Below are 25,064 nucleotides of genomic sequence, written 5' to 3'. Positions count from 1 at the left end.
TTGAAGTTGAATGGTTAATCGCTTAATTAAATCAGTTATTATTCTATTGAAATTGTTGTGTTTAACGGTATTATACTTTGAGCCGTTTCAGTTTCAATCAATGCTACAGGTCATTAATAATGTATAATTCGAATGAGTCTTAAATTTCAATTTAACATAATATTATATAATGTATAATATACAATTAAAACACAAATTTCACTATCTCTTTGATTTATAAATTACATAAGACCTCAAACTGTGTCCCCAGGACAGCGCAGCACAAGTGAAATGGTAAACGCACGTGATAACGGAGTCTACATGACAAACATCGCGCATATTATCTCCCTCACGGCTGATAACCTCGTGGTAGAGTGTGGAGGTGTGGGCAAACTAGTGAACGAGATTACAGTTCCTGGCAAGGTGGTTTTTTACTGGTCTTTTACTAATTTTTTACTGGTTTTTTTTACTTGTTTTTAATGTTTTTTTACTGGCAAGGTGGTCTCTTACTGGCCTATTTTTGGGAGCCTTTCATTTCGACTGGCTTCCAATCAAGATCAATCATTAATCGGATATGTCATACGTTATATTATTTACTTTTATCACGCCCTCGCAATATTTTCATCTTTAAACATTTCTACAAAATATTTCCTTGCGTTTACACAGTCTCCCTACCAGCCCTCACTGGAAAACCACGAACCAGTAATGGAGTTTGAGAAAGCGTTTAAGTTAGTGGAACTGCTAGTGGGTATTGTGGACACGGTGGTCTTCTGTTCTGTTCTGAACTTTAATCTGGTGGAGAGTGCTAGGAGCTTAAAGCAGGGTGGTATGATGCGGATATCTCTACGATTAGGTGGGATTTATATTTAGGCAATCTGGTGATCATCAATTTGGTTGAACTATTTGTATTAAATTTGAACTTACTTTTGACTTCGTGGAAAAATAAATCCGGTCGTGGTGATGATATACCAATTCATTATAAAACGAACAAGTTAACTTAATTTTTGTTCTTTCCTCATGCAATTTTATATCTTTTCCATAGTGACGTGTCTCTCGACGATAAACTGTCTCAAAAAGAGGCAAAGACAGAAGCTGAGACGAGCCGATCTGGTACCGAAGTTGGTTCAAGAGGAAATAAACTCAAAACTCACTCCGCTGGGTACTGTGGGGGAACCTCTTAGACTGGTAGGTGGACTAGGTTACTGGGTACTGTGGGGGAACCTCTTAGACTGGTAGGTGGACAAGGTTACTGGGTACTGTGGGGGAACCTCTTAGACTGGTAGGTGGACTAGGTTACTGGGTACTGTGGGGGAACCTCTTAGACTGGTAGGTGGACTAGGTTACTGGGTACTGTGGGGGAACCTCTTAGACTGGTAGGTGGACTAGGTTACTGGGTACTGTGGGGGAACCTCTTAGACTGGTAGGTGGACTAGGTTACTGGGTACTGTGGGGGAACCTCTTAGACTGGTAGGTGGACAAGGTTACTGGGTACTGTGGGGGAACCTCTTAGACTGGTAGGTGGACAAGGTTACTGGGTACTGTGGGGGAACCTCTTAGACTGGTAGGTGGACAAGGTTACTGGGTACTGTGGGGGAACCTCTTAGACTGGTAGGTGGACAAGGTTACTGGGTACTGTGGGGGAACCTCTTAGACTGGTAGGTGGACAAGGTTACTGGGTACTGTGGGGGAACCTCTTAGACTGGTAGTTGGACTAGGTTACTGGGTACTGTGGGGGAACCTCTTAGACTGGTAGGTGGACAAGGTTACTGGGTACTGTGGGGGAACCTCTTAGACTGGTAGGTGGACAAGGTTACTGGGTACTGTGGGGGAACCTCTTAGACTGGTAGGTGGACAAGGTTACTGGGTACTGTGGGGGAACCTCTTAGACTGGTAGGTGGACAAGGTTACTGGGTACTGTGGGGGAACCTCTTAGACTGGTAGGTGGACAAGGTTACTGGGTACTGTGGGGGAACCTCTTAGACTGGTAGGTGGACAAGGTTACTGGGTACTGTGGGGGAACCTCTTAGACTGGTAGGTGGACAAGGTTACTGGGTACTGTGGGGGAACCTCTTAGACTGGTAGGTGGACAAGGTTACTGGGTACTGTGGGGGAACCTCTTAGACTGGTAGGTGGACAAGGTTACTGGGTACTGTGGGGGAACCTCTTAGACTGGTAGGTGGACAAGGTTACTGGGTACTGTGGGGGAACCTCTTAGACTGGTAGGTGGACAAGGTTACTTCAAGCATTACTTCAGGACTTAGTGTCATATATCAACCAATCATTTAATTTCCATTCCATTTATTCTCTTACCTTTTCTAATATTTGCTTCCATCACCAGCTGTTAAATAGGTTTCATTCTGATAAATATCCTAACGTTTAACCTAGTTTCGGTTTCACTTTCACTCCTAAGTTTCACTTTTACACGCTAGTTTCGGTTTCACTTTCACTCCCAAGTTTCACTTTTACACGCTGATAAACCTCGCCAGCACCTGCTGAACAAGTTGGAGCAGAGACACAACGAGGACCTGAAGATAGATTACCTCCTGGAGGAGAAAGACGTGTACCACCTGCGGAGCTGCGTTATGAGGGACCTTGACCTCTACATGAAAGAGAGTAAGTTTCAAACTAACAACAAAAAAAAGGAGACACTTTTTTACACAAATCACCATGCTATGTTCTGGTCCTAATAAACGAGAGAAAATGTGTTTGTTGTGCTTTCTCATTTTGTTATGCTTTCTCATTTTGTTGTGCTTTCCCATTTTGTTGTGCTTTCCCATTTTGTTGTGTTTTCTGCTCATGATTTCCTACAAAAAACTCGCTATTCACCCACTCACTGATCACAGATAAGCCTCTAATTGTCCGTACTAACGAGTTATTATCTCCCCAGGCGAGCAACAAGCACTTCAAGTGTTATTCTACCTCTCAGTGCTCACTGTGACACAGTACCACGAAATTGTTAACAGACACCGAGGTGGAAATAACATCACAGGTGAACAAAGAAAACTTTGACTTTCATGGTTTAAATTACCTGGACTTTATCCCTCAAACAAGATTCACCAACTACCCCATCACTTATTAATATTACATGTCATAATTTTCAGAGAAAACTTAGATTTTGTTGGTTTTAAAGACCTGAATTACAAAAGTCACCATAGTCTGTAATCATATAATCTATTTTCAATCCATCCTATCTATTATCATATATGACAATTTGCAGAGCAAGTACAGCACGCTCTAGCCCACGTTATCATATATGACTATTTGCAGAGCAAGTACAGCGCGCTCTAGCCCACGTTGGTCCTATCTATTATCATATATGACAATTTGCAGAGCAAGTACAGCGCGCTCTAGCCCACGTTATCATATATGACTATTTGCAGAGCAAGTACAGCGCGCTCTAGCCCACGTTGGTCTATTTTCAATCCATCCTATCTATTATGATATATCACAATTTGCAGAGCAAGTACAGCGCGCTCTAGCCCACGTTGGTCCTATCTATTATCATATATCACAATTTGCAGAGCAAGTACAGCGCGCTCTAGCCCACGTTGGTCCTATCTATTATCATATATCACAATTTGCAGAGCAAGTACAGCGCGCTCTAGCCCACGTTATCATATATCACAATTTGCAGAGCAAGTACAGCGCGCTCTAGCCCTATCTATTATGATATATCACAATTTGCAGAGCAAGTACAGCGCGCTCTAGCCCACGTTGGTCCTCTATTATGATATATCACAATTTGCAGAGCAAGTACAGCGCGCTCTAGCCCACGTTATCATATTATATCACAATTTGCAGAGCAAGTACAGCGCGCTCTAGCCCACGTTGGTCCTCTATTATGATATATCACAATTTGCAGAGCAAGTACAGCGCGCTCTAGCCCACGTTGGTCCTATCTATTATGATATATCACAATTTGCAGAGCAAGTACAGCGTGCTCTAGCCCACGTTGGTCCTCTATTATGATATATCACAATTTGCAGAGCAAGTACAGCGCGCTCTAGCCCACGTTATCATATATCACTTAATTTGCAGAGCAAGTACAGCGCGCTCTAGCCCACGTTATCATATATCACTTAATTTGCAGAGCAAGTACAGCGCGCTCTAGCCCACGTTATCATATATCACTTAATTTGCAGAGCAAGTACAGCGCGCTCTAGCCCACGTTATCATATATCACTTAATTTGCAGAGCAAGTACAGCGCGCTCTAGCCCACGTTATCATATATCACTTAATTTGCAGAGCAAGTACAGCGCGCTCTAGCCCACGTTATCATATATCACTTAATTTGCAGAGCAAGTACAGCGCGCTCTAGCCCTATCTATTATGATATATCACAATTTGCAGAGCAAGTACAGTGCGCTCTCTATTATCATATATCACAATTTGCAGAGCAAGTACAGCGCGCTCTAGCCCACGTTGGTCCTATCTATTATCATATATCACAATTTGCAGAGCAAGTACAGCGCGCTCTAATCCTATCTATTATCATATATCACAATTTGCAGAGCAAGTACAGCGCGCTCTAATCCTATCTATTATCATATATCACTTAATTTGCAGAGCAAGTACAGTGCGCTCTAATCCTATCTATTATGATATATCTGTATTTGCAGAGCAAGTACAGCGCGCTCTCTATTATGATATATTACAATTTGCAGAGCAAGTACAGCGCGCTCTAGCCCACGTTGGTCCTCTCCTTAACGACTTGTTGCTGGATTTCCAGGGTTTCTTCGCTAAAACCATCCTGGGAACTCATGGACGTGAACTTTTCAACGAGAGTAAGTAGATTGCTATCAATATAGAAATTTGCGATGAATTCCTTGAGAGTCGCTGTCAGTGTCACTTTCAAAGCTAACTTAAACTATCATTGCCACGTGATTACGACCTTGTATTTTGCCAGGTTTATCCTGTTTCAAAGGAGAAGTATCAGTAGTGGAGCTCGCAATGCAACTGTGCAGTCAGGAATGGCTGACAGCTCTGGAGAAACACGCTGGTGTTTCCTTTACTAAGTTACTGAGGGAAGGGAGGCATGTTGCTAGCAGCACTGATGAGGTGAGTGTCACAAAACTTTCCGTTTTTATTTATTTTTTGCTTTTTAAATTTTTTGCTTTAAATGGTTTGATGCTCTTTTATCGAACGTCAATAGTGCATGTGAGTCGGGTTTTTTAATCGTTTTGTAATGAATTTCGATCAAATCTCCGAGATGCGTGGTTTGATTTTCACTTTGTAACCTCGCTCACCACTATCACTTTCACTTTCACTTTGTAACCTCGCTCACCCACTATCACTTTCACTTTCACTTTGTAACCTCGCTCACCCACTATCACTTTCACTTTCACTTTGTAACCTCGCTCACCCACTATCACTTTCACTTTCACTTTGTAACCTCGCTCACCCACTATCACTTTCACTTTCACTTTGTAACCTCGCTCACCCACTATCACTTTCACTTTCACTTTGTAACCTCGCTCACCCACTATCACTTTCACTTTCACTTTGTAACCTCGGTCCCACAGTATCTGGTGAAACTAGCCCTGTGGTCAGAGAACGTCGCAGCAGAAGCGATAGCTGAACACATTGTCAGAGCTGCGGAGTTTGAAATGTCTTCTAAACAAATAGTTTCAGGTAACTTTGGGGCAGGGAAATTATTTGCGATTAATATAACCTTGTATTGTTGTATTTCATTGTTACACTATACAGACCTTTGACTGCGGATATTACCTACACCAGTGCACTGAGCACACCCCTGTCCTATTCCTATGATAAGATGTGAAATGAAATAACACGTGACTTGTTAAAACATGTGACTTATTCCGACTTTTCTGATGTGAGAGGCTGTTCACCTCAGCTCTGTACATGCAACTGTGCTCGGCCCGTATACCACTCTGCTGTTGTTTTCTTACATCTCTTCATATCAATTTATACGGGCTAGGGAACGTTTTCAGTCTATGTGATCTAACCAAAATGTCGCCTCCATGACTTTGAGTAGATGGGAAATTTACCTGGTAAATGTTAGACAACCAATGTTGTAATTAGCATTTTGTCTCAAAACCATTCCATTTTATTAAACGTGCGCTTACGAACGCTGTCCATACTCCATATCATATCTCTAAATCTTAAATTTGATCCTTCGAACAGCTGTTGAGCAATGAAACGCAAAAATAATCTTAGCAAAATGAATATATTTCTTTTATCTTCAGCATTTAATCAGTCACATAATCTCAAATTATTTGTTATATAGTAGTGTTGGAAGTATTAAAACTATATATCTCTAAACCCTCTAAAGATCACTTCCGACCGGACTCAAACCGAATCCACAAAAGTTTTATGATTCTCCGCGTAGTACGACCAACACCGACCGACCAAGACAACTTCTATTCAAGATTCATTTTTCCGAAAAAATTATAGCGCCCTGCAAAGTGCACATATTCAATATCAAGGCATGCTATAAATTTGTAACATGCGTTCTCCCTCAGCACTGCTCGCGGAGCAGCACAACACGATCAGATTGTTACACAGCCAACAGAAACAGTCCCTGGTAACGGGAGAAAAGGGATGGGAGTACGTGAAACAGTTTAGTGAACAGCTCAACTTGGACACTGAACATGTCACTCATTACAGGTACCTTTCTCTTTCACTTTCTCTTTTAATTTCACTTTCACTTTCTATTGCTCATATTTATTTATAATTTTAGCAGTCTAATACAACTAAACCTATCAGGTTGGACTCATGGGAGGACAGTTCGAGAAGACGGTATAAGATGCTCTACAACCCAACAGGGACCACTCATCCTCAAGCTGTAATGCACCCTACTGTCAGGTTTGTTATTATCTCAACGGATTTGTGACGTCATTAATTCTTCGTGACGTCAATTTGATACAATACCCAGGGACTCTTTTGTATGCTGAGTACTGGTATCTCGTGAGATCTTATTTCGTCATGTGCCAATTTTTTTGGTCACCTTACAAAGTTATGTTTTCAGAGTTCCAGCAAACAGAGAAATAGAATGTGGCTCACCAAATCACGTGATAGTAGCACAACAATTGAAAAAGAGCCAGCAGCCACCGGAAGATGACGAGGAGCAGGACACGGCTGTAGATGAGAATGATATTGATAATAATAAGGGTACATTTATTGAAGGGATCTTTTATTGAAGGGATTTTTTATTTCGGGCTAAACTGCGATTGAGGAACAAATCGATGGAACAATTTATTAGTTTATTGGTAATAATTTTTGAATATGTTTCATTTACAATTTTCATTTACACAAAATTTCCCGGTGTATTCGATAGCTTTCTTCTCAGTCAGCTCGGTCAACATTTACTCAAAATAAATGTCCCGTCTCAGGACACCTGGTCAGATAGTCTGGTCGTTAACCCTCTCCTCCTCAGGTAACCTTCTATTCAGCGAGCGAGCCACCCTACTCCTACCCGGCCGACGTCTAACAGGCACGCTGACAATAACAAAACTAGCTGCCATGTTCAGTGCTAGCGAGTCACGTGAGGAGGAAAACTACAAGTTCTACAATGTAGACGTATCCGCTGTGTTCACCAGACGCTACCTTCACCTGTACCGGGCCCTGGAGGTGTTCACTATTGGACACAGGAGCTGGTTGTTCGTGTTGACGGACTACGAGGCAGTGCGGCGCGCAGTGGCCTCGCTCCCCCGCGTGGGAGTGGGTCTGCAGTATGGGTTACCTAGTCGCAGACAGATATCTCTAGCTCATCCTAGGAGGCTCCTTAGAGAGGTGGGTGGTGAAGGAGATTTACAATAAAGAGCCTCATACCATGATTAAATCTGTTTCAATATATAATTGTTTTTCAACCAATTAATTAATTATCGAATTAAGCCTCAATCTTCCTCAACTCCCTCAGTCTAACATCATGGACAAATGGAGAAGCCGTGAGATCTCAAACTTTGACTACCTCATGTTCCTGAACACGATAGCAGGGAGATCTTACAATGATTTGGGACAGTACCCAATCATGCCCTGGATACTTAAAAACTACACTTCTGAAAAGCTTGACCTCTCCGATCCCGGTATGTCGTGTTTTGTCTCTTTTTTTTTCAGAAAAAAGTTTTAGTAAATTTCGTGCTCTTAATTTTCCTAGCATGCAAATAGTTAGATCACGATTATTTTATGCTCTTTAATATTTTTCGTTGTAATAGGTTCAATTTATTACTCTGGGAACGAACAAATCACAATCGTTAAGTTCACTAAAACATGCAATATAATCACGTGACTTTATTCTAAACGTTACCCCCTGGTTACCCCCTGGTTACCCCCTGGTGACATGATAACATAATGCTTTCAGCAATACTCATAACGTCATCACACCAGGTAACTACCGAGACTTGAGTCGCACAATGGGAGCCCAAACAGCAGAACGAGCAGCTAAATTCAGGGACAAGTTCGAGATGAGTAAGGAAGGAGTTGCTCCTCCATTCCATTATGGGACCCATTACAGGTGAGTTTTAAATACCTCCCCAATATTTACTGCTAGTAAATTCTTAGTTTCACCGCCTGGGGTAATTAACTGACTGAAATTCTCGATACTACCAACCTACTGATCTATAGAATAACCGCCTCCGTGCCTGAATAACCACAAAAAAATCACGTGACGTCATAACACGTGACGTCATAACACGTGACGTCATGACACGTGACGTCATAACACGTGACGTCATAACACGTGACGTCATAACACGTGACGTCATAACACGTGACGTCATAACACGTGACGTCATAACACCTTTACCTCACCTCAGCACCCCTGGATTTGTGTTGATGTGGTTGTTGAGAGTGGAACCCTACACGACCATGTTCCTGAAGCTACAGTCTGGAAAGTTCGATCACCCCTGCAGGGCCTTCTCAAGTGTGGCCCAGGCTTGGGATAACTGTCAACGTGATATGGCCGATGTAAAGGTCAGTTAATTATATAATAAATTATTTAATTGTCAATTTCCACAATAGTTTCAGGAGTTGTGCATCTTTTTGGTTAGATCGAATGATTATCAAAATTTTTTATTAGGCTAGGCTGGAATTATTTAACTGAAATAAGGGACAAAATGAAACAAAGTACATTTTTGAATGCGTTGATGGACTTATAATACTGAATGAAAAACCTCTTTTTCAAATATTGTTAAAGACACACTCCGATAAGTCCATTTCCGGCAAAATTTCCCTTTTGAAGCAGAATCTTCCCATGCTTTTGTCTGTTGTACGTGTTATTTGATTTCACAGTTTATTGATCTTCTTCTCCCTCTTCCTCGTCGAATTCACCTTCCTCTTCGGCGGTGGCATCCTGGTACTAAAACAGAAATATGTTAGGAATTGTTGTCAGGGAAACCTTTATAATCAGAAAGAGATGTTATCCATACAGTGCACAACCAGTGCATGATGAGCAAATTACTCTTTATGTTTAGTTATATGATTAATAATGGAAAACTGAAATAAGAAAAGTCTTAAATAATCAATTTACCTGTTGGTATTCAGATACGAGATCGTTCATGTTGCTCTCGGCTTCAGTGAATTCCATCTCGTCCATACCTTCACCAGTGTACCAATGGAGGAAAGCCTTACGCCTGAACATAGCAGTGAACTGTTCGCTGATCCTCTTGAAGAGCTCCTGAATGGCGGTGCTGTTTCCGATGAAAGTGGCAGACATCTTGAGTCCTCTGGGAGGAATGTCACAGACGGCGGTCTTCACGTTGTTGGGGATCCATTCGACGAAGTAGCTGCTGTTCTTGTTCTGTACGTTCAACATCTGCTCGTCAACTTCCTTCATGGACATACGTCCTCTGAACATAGCGGCGACTGTGAGGTATCGGCCGTGTCTGGGGTCGCAAGCGGCCATCATGTTCTTAGCATCGAACATCTGGGCGGTGAGCTCGGGAACGGTCAGAGCTCTGTACTGCTGGGATCCTCGGCTGGTGAGAGGAGCAAATCCGGGGATGAAGAAGTGAAGTCGGGGGAAAGGTACCATGTTGACTGCGAGTTTCCTGAGATCAGCGTTAAGCTGTCCAGGGAACCTCAGGCATGTGGTGACACCAGACATGGTGGCGGAGACGAGATGGTTAAGATCTCCGTATGTGGGGGTGGTGAGTTTCAAGGTCCTGAAGCAGATATCGTAGAGAGCTTCGTTGTCAATGGCGAAGGTCTCGTCTGTGTTCTCAACCAGCTGATGGACGGAGAGGGTGGCGTTGTAAGGTTCAACAACTGTGTCTGATACTTTGGGGGATGGGACTACGGAGAAAGTGGTCATGATCCTGTCGGGGTATTCTTCACGGATCTTGGAGATCAGGAGTGTTCCCATGCCGGATCCGGTACCGCCTCCAAGAGAGTGAGCCAGCTGGAATCCCTGAAGGCAATCACAGCCCTCAGCTTCCTTCCTGACTACGTCCAGAACAGAGTCGACGAGTTCGGCTCCCTCGGTGTAATGTCCCTTGGCCCAGTTGTTTCCAGCTCCAGACTGTCCGAAGACGAAGTTGTCAGGTCTGAAGATCTGGCCGAAAGGTCCGGATCGGACGGAGTCCATGGTTCCGGGCTCCAAGTCCACAAGGACAGCACGGGGAACGTACTTGCCTCCTGTGGCCTCGTTGAAGTAGACATTGATTCTCTCCAACTGAAGATCGGAGTCTCCGTGGTAGGTTCCAGTGGGGTCAACACCATGCTCGTCGGAGATAACCTGAAGAAATGGATAGATTAAGGTTTTTGCTACTGCTGGTCGAATAAAATGCTTGATTGTAAATTGGAATCAGTTTCATCCATAAAATTTCGACTGATTACAACGGTGTTTCCTTAAAAGTTGACAAGCCGTCCAAAGTATTTAAAAAGCTATATACTTGAATCAGAAAGTGAGAAAAAGTGTAAATTGAGTGCCTACCTCCCAGAATTTAGAGCCGATCTGGTTGCCGCATTGGCCAGCCTGCAAGTGAACAATTTCTCTCATGGTTAAAATTTAAGACTAAGAGTAGAGTTACGAATAGGAAACTGATAAAATAAAATCTGATTCTCTCCGCCGCTCCCTGCAGTTTTTATTGCCGAAAACGTCTCCTTGGCTACGCACAGCACATGCAAGCAAACATACTTCCTAACTTGCTTGCAGCGGTCACGTGACTGGGGGACAGGTTCACGTGATCATTACATGTGAGCTAAATAGCGCCATGACAAGCAGGTTAGCACTGATACATGTTAAGCAAGGCAGACATTTTTGTATTAATTCTATAGAGACGGTTTTTCTTGCTTGAGGATCTGGTCAAAACAAAAATGATCATGAATTGTTCCTTATTATGTCCTCCAGTAATAACAATAGATTTTATTCCAATTAATAACGCTGTGAAATTTAGAAACTGTTTTTACGTTTACTTTTCGGTCGACAAGTGAACACTTTTAAGTGCGTGAATGTTAGCTGAAAGCTCAGCTTTCAGCTTTGATTCAAAAATTCAAGGGCGTGAAATGAAGGCGTGAAAATAACGAGATTTTGAAGAATAGTGCGGCGTGCATTCTTTCTATTCCTATAAATAATTAGGGACTAGATCGTGAATTCACGATGGTAAATGGTTCTATCTCACTTTAATTTTCGCCCTCCTTTTCAATTTTCCTTTCTGTTTCAGGAGCTGATACCAGAGATGTTCTACCTATCGGAGCTGTTTGTAAATGATAATGGATACGAGCTAGGAGATGATGAGGAGGGTAACTCCGTGAACACCGTCACACTTCCTCCCTGGGCTAAAGATCATCACCACTTCCTGCAGGTTCTTCCAAGTGTTATTTGGGGAGGGGTTATAAGGGATTTGTATAGCTACTTTACTTTGGGGAGGGGTTATAAGGGATTTGTATAGCTACTTTACTTTGGGGAGGGGTTATAAGGGATTTGTATAGCTACTTTACTTTGGGGAGGGGTTATAAGGGATTTGTATAGCTACTTTACTTTGGGGAGGGGTTATAAGGGATTTGTATAGCTACTTTACTTTGGGGAGGGGTTATAAGGGATTTGTATAGCTACTTTACTTTGGGGAGGGGTTATAAGGGATTTGTATAGCTACTTTACTTTGGGGAGGGGTTATAAGGGATTTGTATAGCTACTTTACTTTGGGGAGGGGTTATAAGGGATTTGTATAGCTACTTTACTTTGGGGAGGGGTTATAAGGGATTTGTATAGCTACTTTACTTTGGGGAGGGGTTATAAGGGATTTGTATAGCTACTTTACTTTGGGGAGGGGTTATAAGGGATTTGTATAGCTACTTTGCTTTGGGGAGGGGTTATAAGGGATTTGTATAGCTACTTTACTTTGGGGAGGGGTTATAAGGGATTTGTATAGCTACTTTACTTTGGGGAGGGGTTATAAGGGATTTGTATAGCTACTTTACTTTGGGGAGGGGTTATAAGGGATTTGTATAGCTACTTTACTTTGGGGAGGGGTTATAAGGGATTTGTATAGCTACTTTACTTTGGGGAGGGGTTATAAGGGATTTGTATAGCTACTTTGCTTTGGGGAGGGGTTATAAGGGATTTGTATAGCTACTTTACTTTGGGGAGGGGTTATAAGGGATTTGTATAGCTACTTTACTTTGGGGAGGGGTTATAAGGGATTTGTATACCTACTTTACTTTGGGGAGGGGTTATAAGGGATTTGTATAGCTACTTTGATTTGGGGAGGGGTTTTAAGGGATTTGTATAGCTACTTTACTTTGGTTACATTGGGGAGGGGTTATTTGGGGAGGGGTTATAAGGGATTTGTACTTTACTTTGGTTACATTGGTGTCCTTCGTAGACAATAGTTCTATTTGATTTTTTTGCTCCTACTTCTTGATTTAAATGATTTATCTGAAATTGATTTAAAACTTTAACCAAAAGTTGTGCACATATCAATGCAAGAATGATAAGAATTTTATCGCTAACAATCTCTATTAATTTTTTATTTGCTCTGTCGAAACAATCTACCTTTCATGATGACAGCTTGTGTATAATGTAAATCATAACTTTTGGTTTTAGTTTTAAAGTTAGATTGTCTTATTTTTAGATAACATCAATAACCTGCTGGAGGTTGCCAAAAACTTGAGCTAATAATATTTAAAACAAAACAACTTTTCTAGAATGTCCCAGAATATCCTTATTACAATACTGACCAACAGTCTCCCCGCAGGTGCACCGTGAGGCGCTGGAAAGTGAGTACGTCAGCTCAAACCTCCACAAGTGGATAGATCTGATATTCGGCATCTCTCAGAGGGGTGACCAGGCCCAGGCTGCTATTAATAGGTTAGTGTAACTAGGTGGTAACTAGGTGGTAACTAGGTGGTAACTAGGTGGTAACAGAGGGGTGACCAGGCCCAGACTGCTATTAATAGGTTAGTGTAACTAGGTGGTAACTAGGTGGTAACTAGGTGGTAACTAGGTGGTAACTAGGTGGTAACTAGGTGGTAACTAGGTGGTAACTAGGTGGTAACTAGGTGGTAACTAGGTGGTAACTAGGGGTAACAGAGGGGTGACCAGGCCCAGGCTGCTATTAATAGGTTAGTGCAGGAATGTTGCATTATTGGTAGAAATTGTTAAACGCGGGCATTGAAACTTAGGACGCTCAATTTTCTCAACGACTTTTCATTTTGTACGTTTTAGGTAATGCCATTCGTTACCAAAAATAAGCGAGTTTTTAATCTTTATTTATTGACCCTTCAATTTGACAATTGATATAACAGCTACAAAATATGTAATCTCTCTCTCTTTCAGTTTCTACTACACTACATACGAGGGTTTGTGTGACCCAAGTCAGGTGGATGATCCAATAATCAAGGAGGCACTGGAGGAACAGATAAGAAGTTTCGGACAAACCCCACCTCAACTTCTGACCACGCCCCATCCTGCGCGCAACAGTATTCAACACGTGCTCAATGCTAACATCAAGAATCTCAACGGTTAGTGAAGTGTTAGTGTTTTAACAACGGTCAGTGTTTTAACTGTTTTTATAAAAACAGTTAAAACACTAACACTAGTCGTTTTTATACGACTTTTTAATCATGCAACGATTTATTAAATGTTTGACTCAGATGGCATGACGGCAGCTATGTATCTTAGCGAATTGTTTAAATCTTTACTCACAATTTTTTATTTCATTGTCGTAACAACGAGGTCAATCAATCCCACTTTGAGTCTCTTATTTATGATTTAAGACCAGTAAAACCACATTTCTTTTATAAAATTGTGTTAACATTAAAAATCAAATAAAAACATGCTCTGTGCACTCGTTGCTAGAATAAAAACCCTGCTAAAAAAACAACATAGTCAATTTGAAACTCTAACTTAACCCATTACTTTCATCAGCTTCAACTGAAATAGAAACGAGTAAGACATAACTAAGTGAGGGAGCGAAAGAGAAAGTGAAAGAGAATCATAAGAGAAAGATAACTTTCTCTTATGATTCTCTTTCACTTTCTCTTTCGCTCCCTCACTTGATTTTCATGATCTGTCTGATCATGATTCCCAATCCCTCAGCATCGCCAGTCACCTTTATTTATGTCTGTTTGTTTTAGACACTTTCACTACACTTTCACTTTCACTACAGATCCCCAAGTCTGACTCCGAACTCAATCCACAACGTCTTACTCCAGACTAAACTGGCTCCGTCAACTAATCTGAACAAGCGTCTATTTGTTCTAGAAACTTCCCTCAGACCTCTAGTGTCCAGATAACCCAGTATACTGTGTAGTACTTCCGTAGGAAGGTGGTCCAACCTCATTTTTCTGTGTTTTTCTGACATTGGTAGAAATTCTCTTGATTTACACACGTTTCCCGCCGTGGAAAGGGCTGCCAATTTTTGCGAATGTCTGTACTGTTTCATAACTCTAAACTTAAGAACTGAGCGTGGTTTGTGATTGTTTCTATATCTTGGTTTTTTGATAAATCTTTTTAATGTCTTTTTCCCCTTCTCTGTTTCACTTTTGATCTCACTTTGTTTTGCTGTGGCACTACTCGTGCTATCTTTTAGACTTGATCACATTATTTTTCTTATGAATGTTGGACCATTCGCTCTCGAAGTAAACTCATTCTGTGCCTATCTGCCTGTAAATCGATATGGTTAATCATCAATGAACTATACACATCGTGTTTAAAAATTAGATATAAAAGTACGGCAATCACTTGAATTTATGAGAATTTAATTTTAGATCAACTTCACTGATAGATTATACCCGATTATTTTTAATAACCGCGAGATCACAACTGTAAATAGCAATCAGCAAACTAATAATTCATATGAACTGCCTTGTTTTTGTGCGGGTTATCACGTGTTAAACTAGTAATCACGTGTTAGATAATTAAACTAATTAAATAGCTTTATCCACATGTTAGCTACTCATGTCACTGGCAAACATTCAACACGATATACAAACAATAATTATATCCTAACATTAAAAACATCGTATTCAAACATATCAGCCGAGATATTCAAACATATTACCGCGATATTCGAATGTATTTGCCACCATTTTGAAACACTTTTGACACCAACACCTTTTTCAACTAGCAACAAATAAAAGTTCTCACAAAACTGAATAAACTTAATACACCAAATACAGTTAAACTAATTTGAAATGTATACACAGAGTATAGACTAGTTCTCATTTCACGCTGCACTAAAGTCTCAACATTTATATGTTATGATGATCACCTCATTCTGTGCAATCAGAGGATAGATACAATTTATCAGTGTTCCGGTTATATCGCATTGTTTACATTCTTTACATTCTTCAAGAGATTTTACCGTGTTTACACAGCCTTTTAATCTGTTTTCGCTTATTGGTAATAGTGAAGACATCAAAGATATGATATTGATAAGCCTGAAACTTCCAGACATTTTTAAATCGCTATGTACACACTACTACACACACATTGTGATTGAAGAAGCGAGCACCATCGTGTTTTATGTTGACATGCACATTAGCACATATTTCATAATTTCACTGAGTGGATAATGCGAGCAATAAAACAATGCCATTTGTCAGCACATGTTGATCATCATTATATAATCCTGTGATGGGTGTGTTAGACAGTTGGTCTAGATTCTCTGAATATTTGAACAATTTTTCAACTTCGAATGGTTATCAACCTACAGTCTATTGTCGCTAACATTTGTCGCTAAAAGTGAAAAAGAATACATGGAGAGAAATATTTAAAAAACGAAATCGTCAATAACAATTTACAAAGAGGTTATTGAACTGAATTATTCAAGCGGTCACCATATGCTATGGTCACTGAAGCTTAGTCAAGTGGTTGCAAGAAATCAAGCAAGAAATCACTAACGGGCCACTAAGAAATAATCAGAAGTTCATTTAAAGTATCTAAATGGTAATCAAAAATGCACTTATAGGTTACATATCATTATTAGGTTACATATCTATAGGTTACATAAGTAACCTAGTCTAGTTATACATTACTTTGTCATGTTTTGTTGGAATAAGGTGTAGTAGTGCCAGGTCCCGGTTCAATTTGTAACGGAGTTTTATATTAACAGGGAACGATGTAACTGAGTCGATATGTTTAAGTGTTGCCGTGGGGTGGCGGGTCCCCATGCATCGTGGTTCGGTAGTTTCATTACGTCCTAATATCATTGCACTATTCCTAGCACTAACACCGTGTAACCCCAGGTATAGTATCTGTACTGAACCCAGTGTAACCCCAGGTATAGTATCTGTACTGAACCCAATGTAACCCCAGGTATAATATCTGTACTGAACCCAGTGTAACCCCAGGTATAGTATCTGTACTGAACCCAGTGTAACCCCAGGTATAGTATCTGTACTGAACCCAGTGTAACCCCAGGTATAGTATCTGTACTGAACCCAGTGTAACCCCAGGTATAGTATCTGTACTGAACCCAGTGTAACCCCAGGTATAGTATCTGTACTGAACCCAGTGTAACCCCAGGTATAGTATCTGTACTGAACCCAGTGTAACCCCAGGTATAGTATCTGTACTGAACCCAGTGTAACCCCAGGTATAGTATCTGTACTGAACCCAGTGTAACCCCAGGTATAGTATCTGTACTGAACCCAGTGTAACCCCAGGTATAGTATCTGTACTGAACCCAGTGTAACCCCAGGTATAGTATCTGTACTGAACCCAGTGTAACCCCAGGTATAGTATCTGTACTGAACCCAGTGTAACCCCAGGTATAGTATCTGTACTGAACCCAGTGTAACCCCAGGTATAGTATCTGTACTGAACCCAGTGTAACCCCAGGTATAGTATCTGTACTGAACCCAGTGTAACCCCAGGTATAGTATCTGTACTGAACCCAGTGTAACCCCAGGTATAGTATCTGTACTGAACCCAGTGTAACCCCAGGTATAGTATCTGTACTGAACCCAGTGTAACCCCAGGTATAGTATCTGTACTGAACCCAGTGTAACCCCAGGTATAGTATCTGTACTGAAGCCAGTGTAACCCCAGGTATAGTATCTGTACTGAACCCAGTGTAACCCCAGGTATAGTATCTGTACTGAACCCAGTGTAACCCCAGGTATAGTATCTGTACTGAAGCCAGTGTAACCCCAGGTATAGTATCTGTACTGAACCCAGTGTAACCCCAGGTATAGTATCTGTACTGAACCCAGTGTAACCCCAGGTATAGTATCTGTACTGAACCCAGTGTAACCCCAGGTATAGTATCTGTACTGAAGCCAGTGTAACCCCAGGTATAGTATCTGTACTGAACCCAGTGTAACCCCAGGTATAGTATCTGTACTGAACCCAGTGTAACCCCAGGTATAGTATCTGTACTGAAGCCAGTGTAACCCCAGGTATAGTATCTGTACTGAACCCAGTGTAACCCCAGGTATAGTATCTGTACTGAACCCCGTGTAACCCCAGGTATAGTATCTGTACTGAACCCAGTGTAACCCCAGGTATAGTATCTGTACTGAACCCAGTGTAACCCCAGGTATAGTATCTGTACTGAACCCAGTGTAACCCCAGGTATAGTATCTCTACTGAACCCAGTGTAACCCCAGGTATAGTATCTGTACTGAACCCAGTGTAACCCCAGGTATAGTATCTGTACTGAACGTGTAACCCCAGGTATAGTATCTGTACTGAACGTGTAACCCCAGGTATAGTATCTGTACTGAACCCAGTGTAACCCCAGGTATAGTATCTGTACTGAACCCAGTGTAACCCCAGGTATAGTATCTGTACTGAACCCAGTGTAACCCCAGGTATAGTATCTGTACTGAACCCAGTGTAACCCCAGGTATAGTATCTCTACTGAACCCAGTGTAACCCCAGGTATAGTATCTGTACTGAACCCAGTGTAACCCCAGGTATAGTATCTGTACTGAACCCAGTGTAACTCCAGGTATAGTATCTGTACTGAACCCAGTGTAACCCCAGGTGTAGTATCTGTACTGAACCCAGTGTAACCCCAGGTATAGTATCTGTACTGAACCCAGTGTAACCCCAGGTATAGTATCTGTACTGAACCCAGTGTAACCCCAGGTATAGTATCTGTACTGAACCCAGTGTAACCCCAGGTATAGCATCTGTACTGAACCCAGTGTAACCCCAGGTATAGTATCTGTACTGAACCCAGTGTAACCCCAGGTATAGTATCTGTACTGAACCCAGTGTAACCCCTGGTATAGTATCTGTACTGAACCCAGTGTAACCCCAGGTATAGTATCTGTACTGAACCCAGTGTAACCCCAGGTATAGTATCTGTACTGAACCCAGTGTAACCCCAGGTATAGTATCTGTACTGAACCCAGTGTAACCCCAGGTATAGTATCTGTACTGAACCCAGTGTTACCCCAGGTGTAGTATCTGTACTGAACCCAGTGTTACCCCAGGTGTAGTATCTGTACTGAACCTAGTGTAACCCCAGGTGTAGTATCTGTACTGAACCCAGTGTAACCCCAGGTATAGTATCTGTACTGAACCCAGTGTAACCCCAGGTATAGTATCTGTACTGAACCCAGTGTAACCCCAGGTATAGTATCTGTACTGAACCCAGTGTAACCCCAGGTATAGTATCTGTACTGAACCCAGTGTAACCCCAGGTATAGTATCTGTACTGAACCCAGTGTAACCCCAGGTATAGTATCTGTACTGAACCCAGTGTAACCCCAGGTATAGTATCTGTACTGAACCCAGTGTAACCCCAGGTATAGTATCTGTACTGAACCCAGTGTAACCCCAGGTATAGTATCTGTACTGAACCCAGTGTAACCCCAGGTATAGTATCTGTACTGAACCCAGTGTAACCCCAGGTATAGTATCTGTACTGAACCCAGTGTAACCCCAGGTATAGTATCTGTACTGAACCCAGTGTAACCCCAGGTATAGTATCTGTACTGAACCCAGTGTAACCCCAGGTATAGTATCTGTACTGAACCCAGTGTAACCCCAGGTATAGTATCTGTACTGAACCCAGTGTAACCCCAGGTATAGTATCTGTACTGAACCCAGTGTAACCCCAGGTATAGTATCTGTACTGAACCCAGTGTAACCCCAGGTATAGTATCTGTACTGAACCCAGTGTAACCCCAGGTATAGTATCTGTACTGAACCCAGTGTAACCCCAGGTATAGTATCTGTACTGAACCCAGTGTAACCCCAGGTATAGTATCTGTACTGAACCCAGTGTAACTCCAGGTATAGTATCTGTACTGAACCCAGTGTAACCCCAGGTATAGTATCTGTACTGAACCCAGTGTAACCCCAGGTATAGTATCTGTACTGAACCCAGTGTAACCCCAGGTATAGTATCTGTACTGAACCCAGTGTAACCCCAGGTATAGTATCTGTACTGAACCCAGTGTAACCCCAGGTATAGTATCTGTACTGAACCCAGTGAAAGATCACCCAGTAACGCTCGTTAAACCCCTCCTTAATCCTTCACTCCACTCTTCTCCTGTGCTCTTCACTGTTTCTGCTAACCAAACTATTACTACCAACAAATTCGTACCTTCAAGTGAGTAACATTTAGTTTCTCTTTCTGTTTTTGTTTAATATAAGTGTCACTTTTGTTGAACGAATTTGAAATTTTAAATATTTTAAGAGCCCATCTGCTGAGTAATCAGCAATTCTTATCGCCTAAATATTTCAATGCAGTCATCTTTTCCTAACTCTATAAATACCTCAGTTCAGAATGCGTACCAAGTATTCGTAGAGTCAGACCCCTCCCCGCGCCATGTGAAGGACCCAATGGACCCGACATTATCTTCTCTCCCCTCAAGCTATGCTGTGTCACCTGACGGTAAAGTTCTCTTTTGTGCAGGCTTCTGGGATAGTTCCTTCAAGAGTTTCGCTGTTGACACAGGCAAACAGGTACTGTATCCTTTCTTTTTAGAAACTTCTGTTCCTCAATAATGTTTCAAGCTCCTTTAGTTTTTCATCATTTCATCGGCTAAATTTTAGTTAAAATTGCAATCTTAACATGTATACTTAATATTTATATTTATTAATGTTCTGTGTTCCCTGTGAAAGAACCTGCGACTGAACTCCCCCTCCATGACAGGTTCAAGCGATGTTTGGACACCGAGACTTGGTTACGTGTATCTCTATCACTGATGTCGCTATTTCTCTTCACGTTCCACATACCCGACTTGCGGACGGTAAGTTATTTTCCTGACATCACCCCAGTAAAGATTGTGTCCCATGCAAGCTGATATTCTGATAAAAGCTATACATATTTCGCAATTTCACTGAGTGGATGAGCGAGAAGAGTAATAAAACAATGCCATTTGTCAGCACACATGTTGATCAATACAAATTATCATGTGATGGGTGTGGTGCTCCGCTACAATGACCATTATACTGAGTATTTGAAATATTTGAACGATGTTGTAAGAGTAAAAGGAAATTGTGATCCAGCTGAAAAATGTAGATGTTGTAAGGTTCCAGGAAGGAATTATAAAAATGCAGTCAAACACCAAGAATTTACATCAAATTACACTGTGTAATGCTGTACTATATGCTCTATCTTAAAAGATTTCAAATAAAATGATACAGATATTTAGACTTATCTCGTGGTATAGCGCGAGTTTCTCTAAACAGATTGTGTGATATAAACTTTAATTCAGGGATAATAGTGACCGGGTCACGTGACGCTACAGTCTGTGTGTGGGACTGGAGTGGGAAAATACAGAGAGTAACAGGAATCGACGGAAAACATGGTCAGTCTTCTTGTTAATTTGCCGGCTGCAAATTAACTCGCTGCAATCGAGGAAACTTTTTTTATCAGATAATTTTCGCCGCCGTTTCACTTTCAGTGCTTCACTACGCACAATGTTTCACTAGACTTAAATGTCACTCAGAGTATTTCACTAAATTTTAGTATTCCACAGTATTAACATTTAACTCCTAGTATTTCACAGTATTAACATTTCACTCACAGTATTTCACAATACTAACATTTCACTCACAATATTAACATTTCACTCACAACATTTCACAATATTAACATTTCACTCACAGCGTTTCACTATATTAACATTTCACTCACAATATTAACATTTCACTCACAGCGTTTCACTATATTAACATTTCACTCACAGTATTTCACAATATTAACATTTCACTCACAGCGTTTCACTATATTAACATTTCACTCACAGCATTTCACAATATTAACATTTCACTCACAGCGTTTCACTATATTAACATTTCACTCACAGCGTTTCACTATATTAACATTTCAGTCACAGCGTTTCACTATATTAACATTTCACTCCCTCAGCCTCAGCTCGGTCAGTGCTGACTGGTCATGTGGGTCAGGTGGAATGTGTACACGTGAGTGGTGAGCAGGGAACTGTAGTCAGTGCTAGCAGAACTAGCCCCATACTCCTGCACCGCGTGACTGGAGAACTCATCCGCAAAATAAAGTGAGTTTCGGAATTTGAAGTTGACTTAAGTTGAAACTTCACCACCAAGTTTTTGCACCAGTGAGAAATGAAGATACTCTTAGATTCATTGGATGATTAACTTGTCATGGTGTAATATCCGAATTATCTAATTATTGTCTAATTATCTAATTATCTAATTGCTTTGTTTATCCCTTAATTAATCTCGATTACTCTCTCAGAGTTCCGCCCCAATTTATGATACCCTCGAGTATTTTGATAACAAAACGTTGCGAAATAGTCGCTCACTACGCCGACCAGTCGGGGTACTTGGCCGTCTTCTCTGCTAACGGACATATCATGATCACTCAGGAGCTCCAGGTATGTTGTTAGTTAATTAAGCAATTAATTATTTTGGTATCATTACATAATTGCCTCATAACTCATTACTAATTTATTTGACAGCGAGGTGTACGATAAATGTATACATGATGAAGATTTGAACATGATATCTACACAATGTGATCTTGTTTGTGCTATTAAATTAATTAATTAACTAATTACCCTATCAGGAGCAAGTACTGAGCATGATATGTGACAGGGAAGGCAACTTCCTGATAACCGGAGGGTTTAACTTGACGCCCGTTGTAAGGAGCATTAAAACTCTCTCGCCTGTCCTGAGATTGGCCCCCTGCCAGAGTGCCGTCAGAGTACTGTCTCTCAGCCAGGATCAGAGGTCAGTCTTTTGTTGATTTAATCAATTAATTAAATTAATTTATAATATTATAAATCGATTGGTTAATTAGTTCGTTATAAATGGACGTAATACGCGATAAACCCGTTACTGTTGTAACCTTTTGATGGATATAACAACAACTTTTGATGGATATTACAAAAATAAACGTCTTCCTTGTTTGATGGATATTACAAAAATAAACGTCTTCCTTGTTCAGGTTCCTGATCGCTGGTCTAACCAACGGAACTATAAATATCTACCCAGTAGATCTACGGAGAATAGTGGGAGACAACTATGCTACTGCGGGCAATCAATGAGTAGCAAAATTAGCCAATTAATTAATTGGACAATTAGGGTAATTAATCCTCTTCTCTGGATGTGTAAATTGTTATTTGGGACTATGACCGCGTTATTGGGACTAGAGAATTGAAATATTTCCAGAGACTCTTCAAATGATTGTTGAGTCTGTATTCAGATATTGTTTAAAAGTTCTACGATTAAAGCGTTTATTTATTCGTCGATTCTCAATTCTTTGCCTCTTTAATGTTTTCGTAATTTATTCGTGAACGTCAAATTTACCATTTGCCACGATGCAGCACAAAGTTATAATATTGTAGATCTAGATTATTTAAATGACTTAATTTGTATTTTCAGTTGCAGACCAGTTTTAATCGAGGTACATTCTGGAATTGAGAGCATTGTAATTACAATTTAAAGATTTATTGATAAATTCCGATATTTAAACGTAAATTTGATATTGTTGCTAGTGATATGTGACACTTCAATTTACAATTTACTTTTAGTGAGTGATTCACATGAAGATTGCAGATTTAATTTTTTGTCGAAGCCGGCTTTGACTTTATGTATTTATGCTTTTAGATTTAATTTTAATGGTTGAAGTATTAGGAATCTGATTTGATTTTAATGTCGAGTTGAAGTGTTTGAATCTGGTTGGAATCGAGTTAAAATATTGCCCAGACCTTATTGTCAATTCGAGTATCTCAGTGAAGTTATACGTTTGTGACTTTTCTTTTAAATATTTCGAATATTTGTGCTTTAAATTAAAAAAGTTAGTAGAAATCTCAGTCACAAGGTTTACGTAATAACTTTGATTCACGATGTCAATCCTTCGCATCTCGCCGATCTGCATATGGCATACATGTGGTTGCGAGAAGATGCGCGGCGCAGCCCAGTAGTGCATAGCCCTACAAGTAATAACTCGGTTTTACACTTCTCTGCCTGGAATAAATATTTCAACGTTATTTTTTGTGGAACTGTTAGTGTTAGTGCTGATGGATATACAGGGACTCCAGTGTATCTTGATAATGATATTGAATTTGAACATTATTGATATTCTTTATTTCAACTTGATTATATTTATCCCTATCGGTCGCTTTCCTTCTTCTATTATTCGTCTTTTCATCAACTATTTTATGAATATTGTCCATTGTTAATGGACTACCCGGCGCGCGCTACTTCGTAGCACTTGCCTCTGGCATAATAATGCTTAATCGAGAAGAAAACGGCGCGCGCTACCTCGTAAAATACGAGCGTGCTAAATCACTACAGTGTACAGTCGATCTTCGAGATTGTTCTAAAATGGCCCCTGACAGTTGAAACCGTCGTTATTTACAGTTATTTTCGAACGCTGATGCCGAATCACCCCCATGACATAGTACAGTGTTAAAATGTTCCCCTGACGAGATATTTCAAATAACGGAGTAGTTCGCTGTTTATTAGTCTCATGATTGAAATACTGATATCTGGATAATATCCGGTTGGAAGGGACAAGGACAAATGAAACAAGGAAGTTAGGAGTAAGGGCACATTTTCGGCGTCAACGCCATCTCCAACCGGATATTATCCAGATATCAGTATGACGAGATATTGTCGAAAAAGTGTCTCGATCACGTGATATGCATGACAGTATAAGGAAGTTAGTCTATATAATTTATCGTTAGGGTTAGCAGTTAGGGTTTCAGCATATGCTTTTGTTAAGGGTTGGGATCGGATTAAAGGGTTAGGATTTCGAATAGTCGTTCAGGACCAGCTGTAGAGAACGGGTTGCAAAAGTCACGTGACAGTCGAGTGTTACTCTATCCAGAGCCCTTGCGCTTGCAGTAGCGCGCGCCCGAAGTGGCGCGAAAGCACATGGTTAGGTGAAGTCGAGTGTAGAGTGATTAATCATCATCCCGTAAAATATTTGTTTTTATAAGACTGAAGACCGCGTTGCGCGTCGATGAGTCCAACTCTGCGCGCGTTTTGGTAGGTTATAAACCTACAACTCGAGTTGTGATCACATATAACCCTAATTTATATAACTTTGAACTTATAATCAGACTAGACTGGTCGATGGGTCCATTTTAGTGTTTCCAATGTGTGTTTCCAATGCAATCAGCAATGCGCATGAGCGCTTTTATGTTTTTGAGCTTCTCGCACATACGTCATACGTAATAGTACTAGCGATCGAGCAAAAAATAGCAAACTAGGTAATTCACATACGACATA

At 40.8% G+C, this 25,064-nt stretch overlaps 3 protein-coding genes across 5 annotated transcripts in view; 1 reads left to right on the top strand and 2 right to left on the bottom strand.

Moving 5' to 3' along the window:
• LOC134821779 (uncharacterized) overlaps positions 1–25,064 on the bottom strand; it is a 474,787-nt gene that overhangs the window by 113,561 nt on the left and 336,162 nt on the right. The gene's annotated exons all lie outside the window — the stretch shown is intronic.
• On the top strand, positions 256–23,949 carry LOC134821790 (lipopolysaccharide-responsive and beige-like anchor protein). Of its 3 annotated transcripts, XM_063832565.1 has the most exons (27): positions 256–402; positions 658–832; positions 1,022–1,164; positions 2,466–2,592; positions 2,867–2,968; positions 4,645–4,764; positions 4,887–5,038; positions 5,503–5,611; positions 6,463–6,607; positions 6,707–6,805; positions 6,969–7,111; positions 7,377–7,732; positions 7,860–8,025; positions 8,327–8,453; positions 8,755–8,911; positions 11,602–11,742; positions 13,135–13,247; positions 13,716–13,900; positions 19,807–19,950; positions 20,122–20,306; positions 20,497–20,593; positions 21,062–21,154; positions 21,718–21,862; positions 22,063–22,201; positions 22,393–22,556; positions 22,774–22,911; positions 23,211–23,944. In XM_063832565.1, the coding sequence occupies exons 1-26, from the start codon at positions 271–273 to the stop codon at positions 22,871–22,873; spliced, it is 3,759 nt and encodes a 1,252-aa protein (XP_063688635.1). In that variant the 5' UTR covers positions 256–270; the 3' UTR covers positions 22,874–22,911; positions 23,211–23,944. The 3 variants fall into 3 exon arrangements, with proteins under 3 accessions (XP_063688635.1, XP_063688634.1, XP_063688636.1); XM_063832564.1 differs by having other exon boundaries at positions 22,774–23,949; XM_063832566.1 differs by lacking the exons at positions 256–402; positions 658–832; positions 1,022–1,164 and adding an exon at positions 2,177–2,198 and having other exon boundaries at positions 22,774–23,949.
• LOC134821791 (tubulin beta chain-like) lies at positions 9,070–11,073 on the bottom strand. The gene is made up of 3 exons (XM_063832567.1): positions 10,872–11,073; positions 9,468–10,673; positions 9,070–9,296 (listed from the first exon to the last, which is right to left on the bottom strand). Exons 1-3 carry the CDS (start codon positions 10,935–10,937, stop codon positions 9,231–9,233), a joined length of 1,338 nt encoding a protein of 445 aa, XP_063688637.1. The 5' UTR covers positions 10,938–11,073; the 3' UTR covers positions 9,070–9,230.

This window comes from Bolinopsis microptera, chromosome 10, assembly GCF_026151205.1.
Source record: "Bolinopsis microptera isolate Bmic1 chromosome 10, MBARI_Bmic_1.0, whole genome shotgun sequence".
Classification (NCBI taxonomy): domain Eukaryota; kingdom Metazoa; phylum Ctenophora; class Tentaculata; order Lobata; family Bolinopsidae; genus Bolinopsis; species Bolinopsis microptera.
Note: the sequence above shows the minus strand (reverse complement) of the source record. Positions and strands in the feature narration are given on the sequence as shown.

What these genes read in the sequence shown, in the direction of transcription:
- LOC134821790 (XM_063832564.1), top strand. Translation starts at nt 271, where the DNA reads ATGGTAAACGCACGTGATAACGGAGTCTACATGACAAACATCGCGCAT. An exon ending in TGGGGGAACCTCTTAGACTG is followed by an intron (nt 1,165 to 2,465) that starts GTAGGTGGACTA and finishes AAACCTCGCCAG; the next exon opens with CACCTGCTGAACAAGTTGGA. An exon ending in GCTTGACCTCTCCGATCCCG is followed by an intron (nt 8,026 to 8,326) that starts GTATGTCGTGTT and finishes TCATCACACCAG; the next exon opens with GTAACTACCGAGACTTGAGT.
- LOC134821791 (XM_063832567.1), bottom strand. Translation starts at nt 10,937, where the DNA reads ATGAGAGAAATTGTTCACTTGCAGGCTGGCCAATGCGGCAACCAGATC. An exon ending in TCGGCTCTAAATTCTGGGAG is followed by an intron (nt 10,674 to 10,871) that starts GTAGGCACTCAA and finishes CCATTTCTTCAG; the next exon opens with GTTATCTCCGACGAGCATGG. An exon ending in TCGTATCTGAATACCAACAG is followed by an intron (nt 9,297 to 9,467) that starts GTAAATTGATTA and finishes TTTCTGTTTTAG; the next exon opens with TACCAGGATGCCACCGCCGA.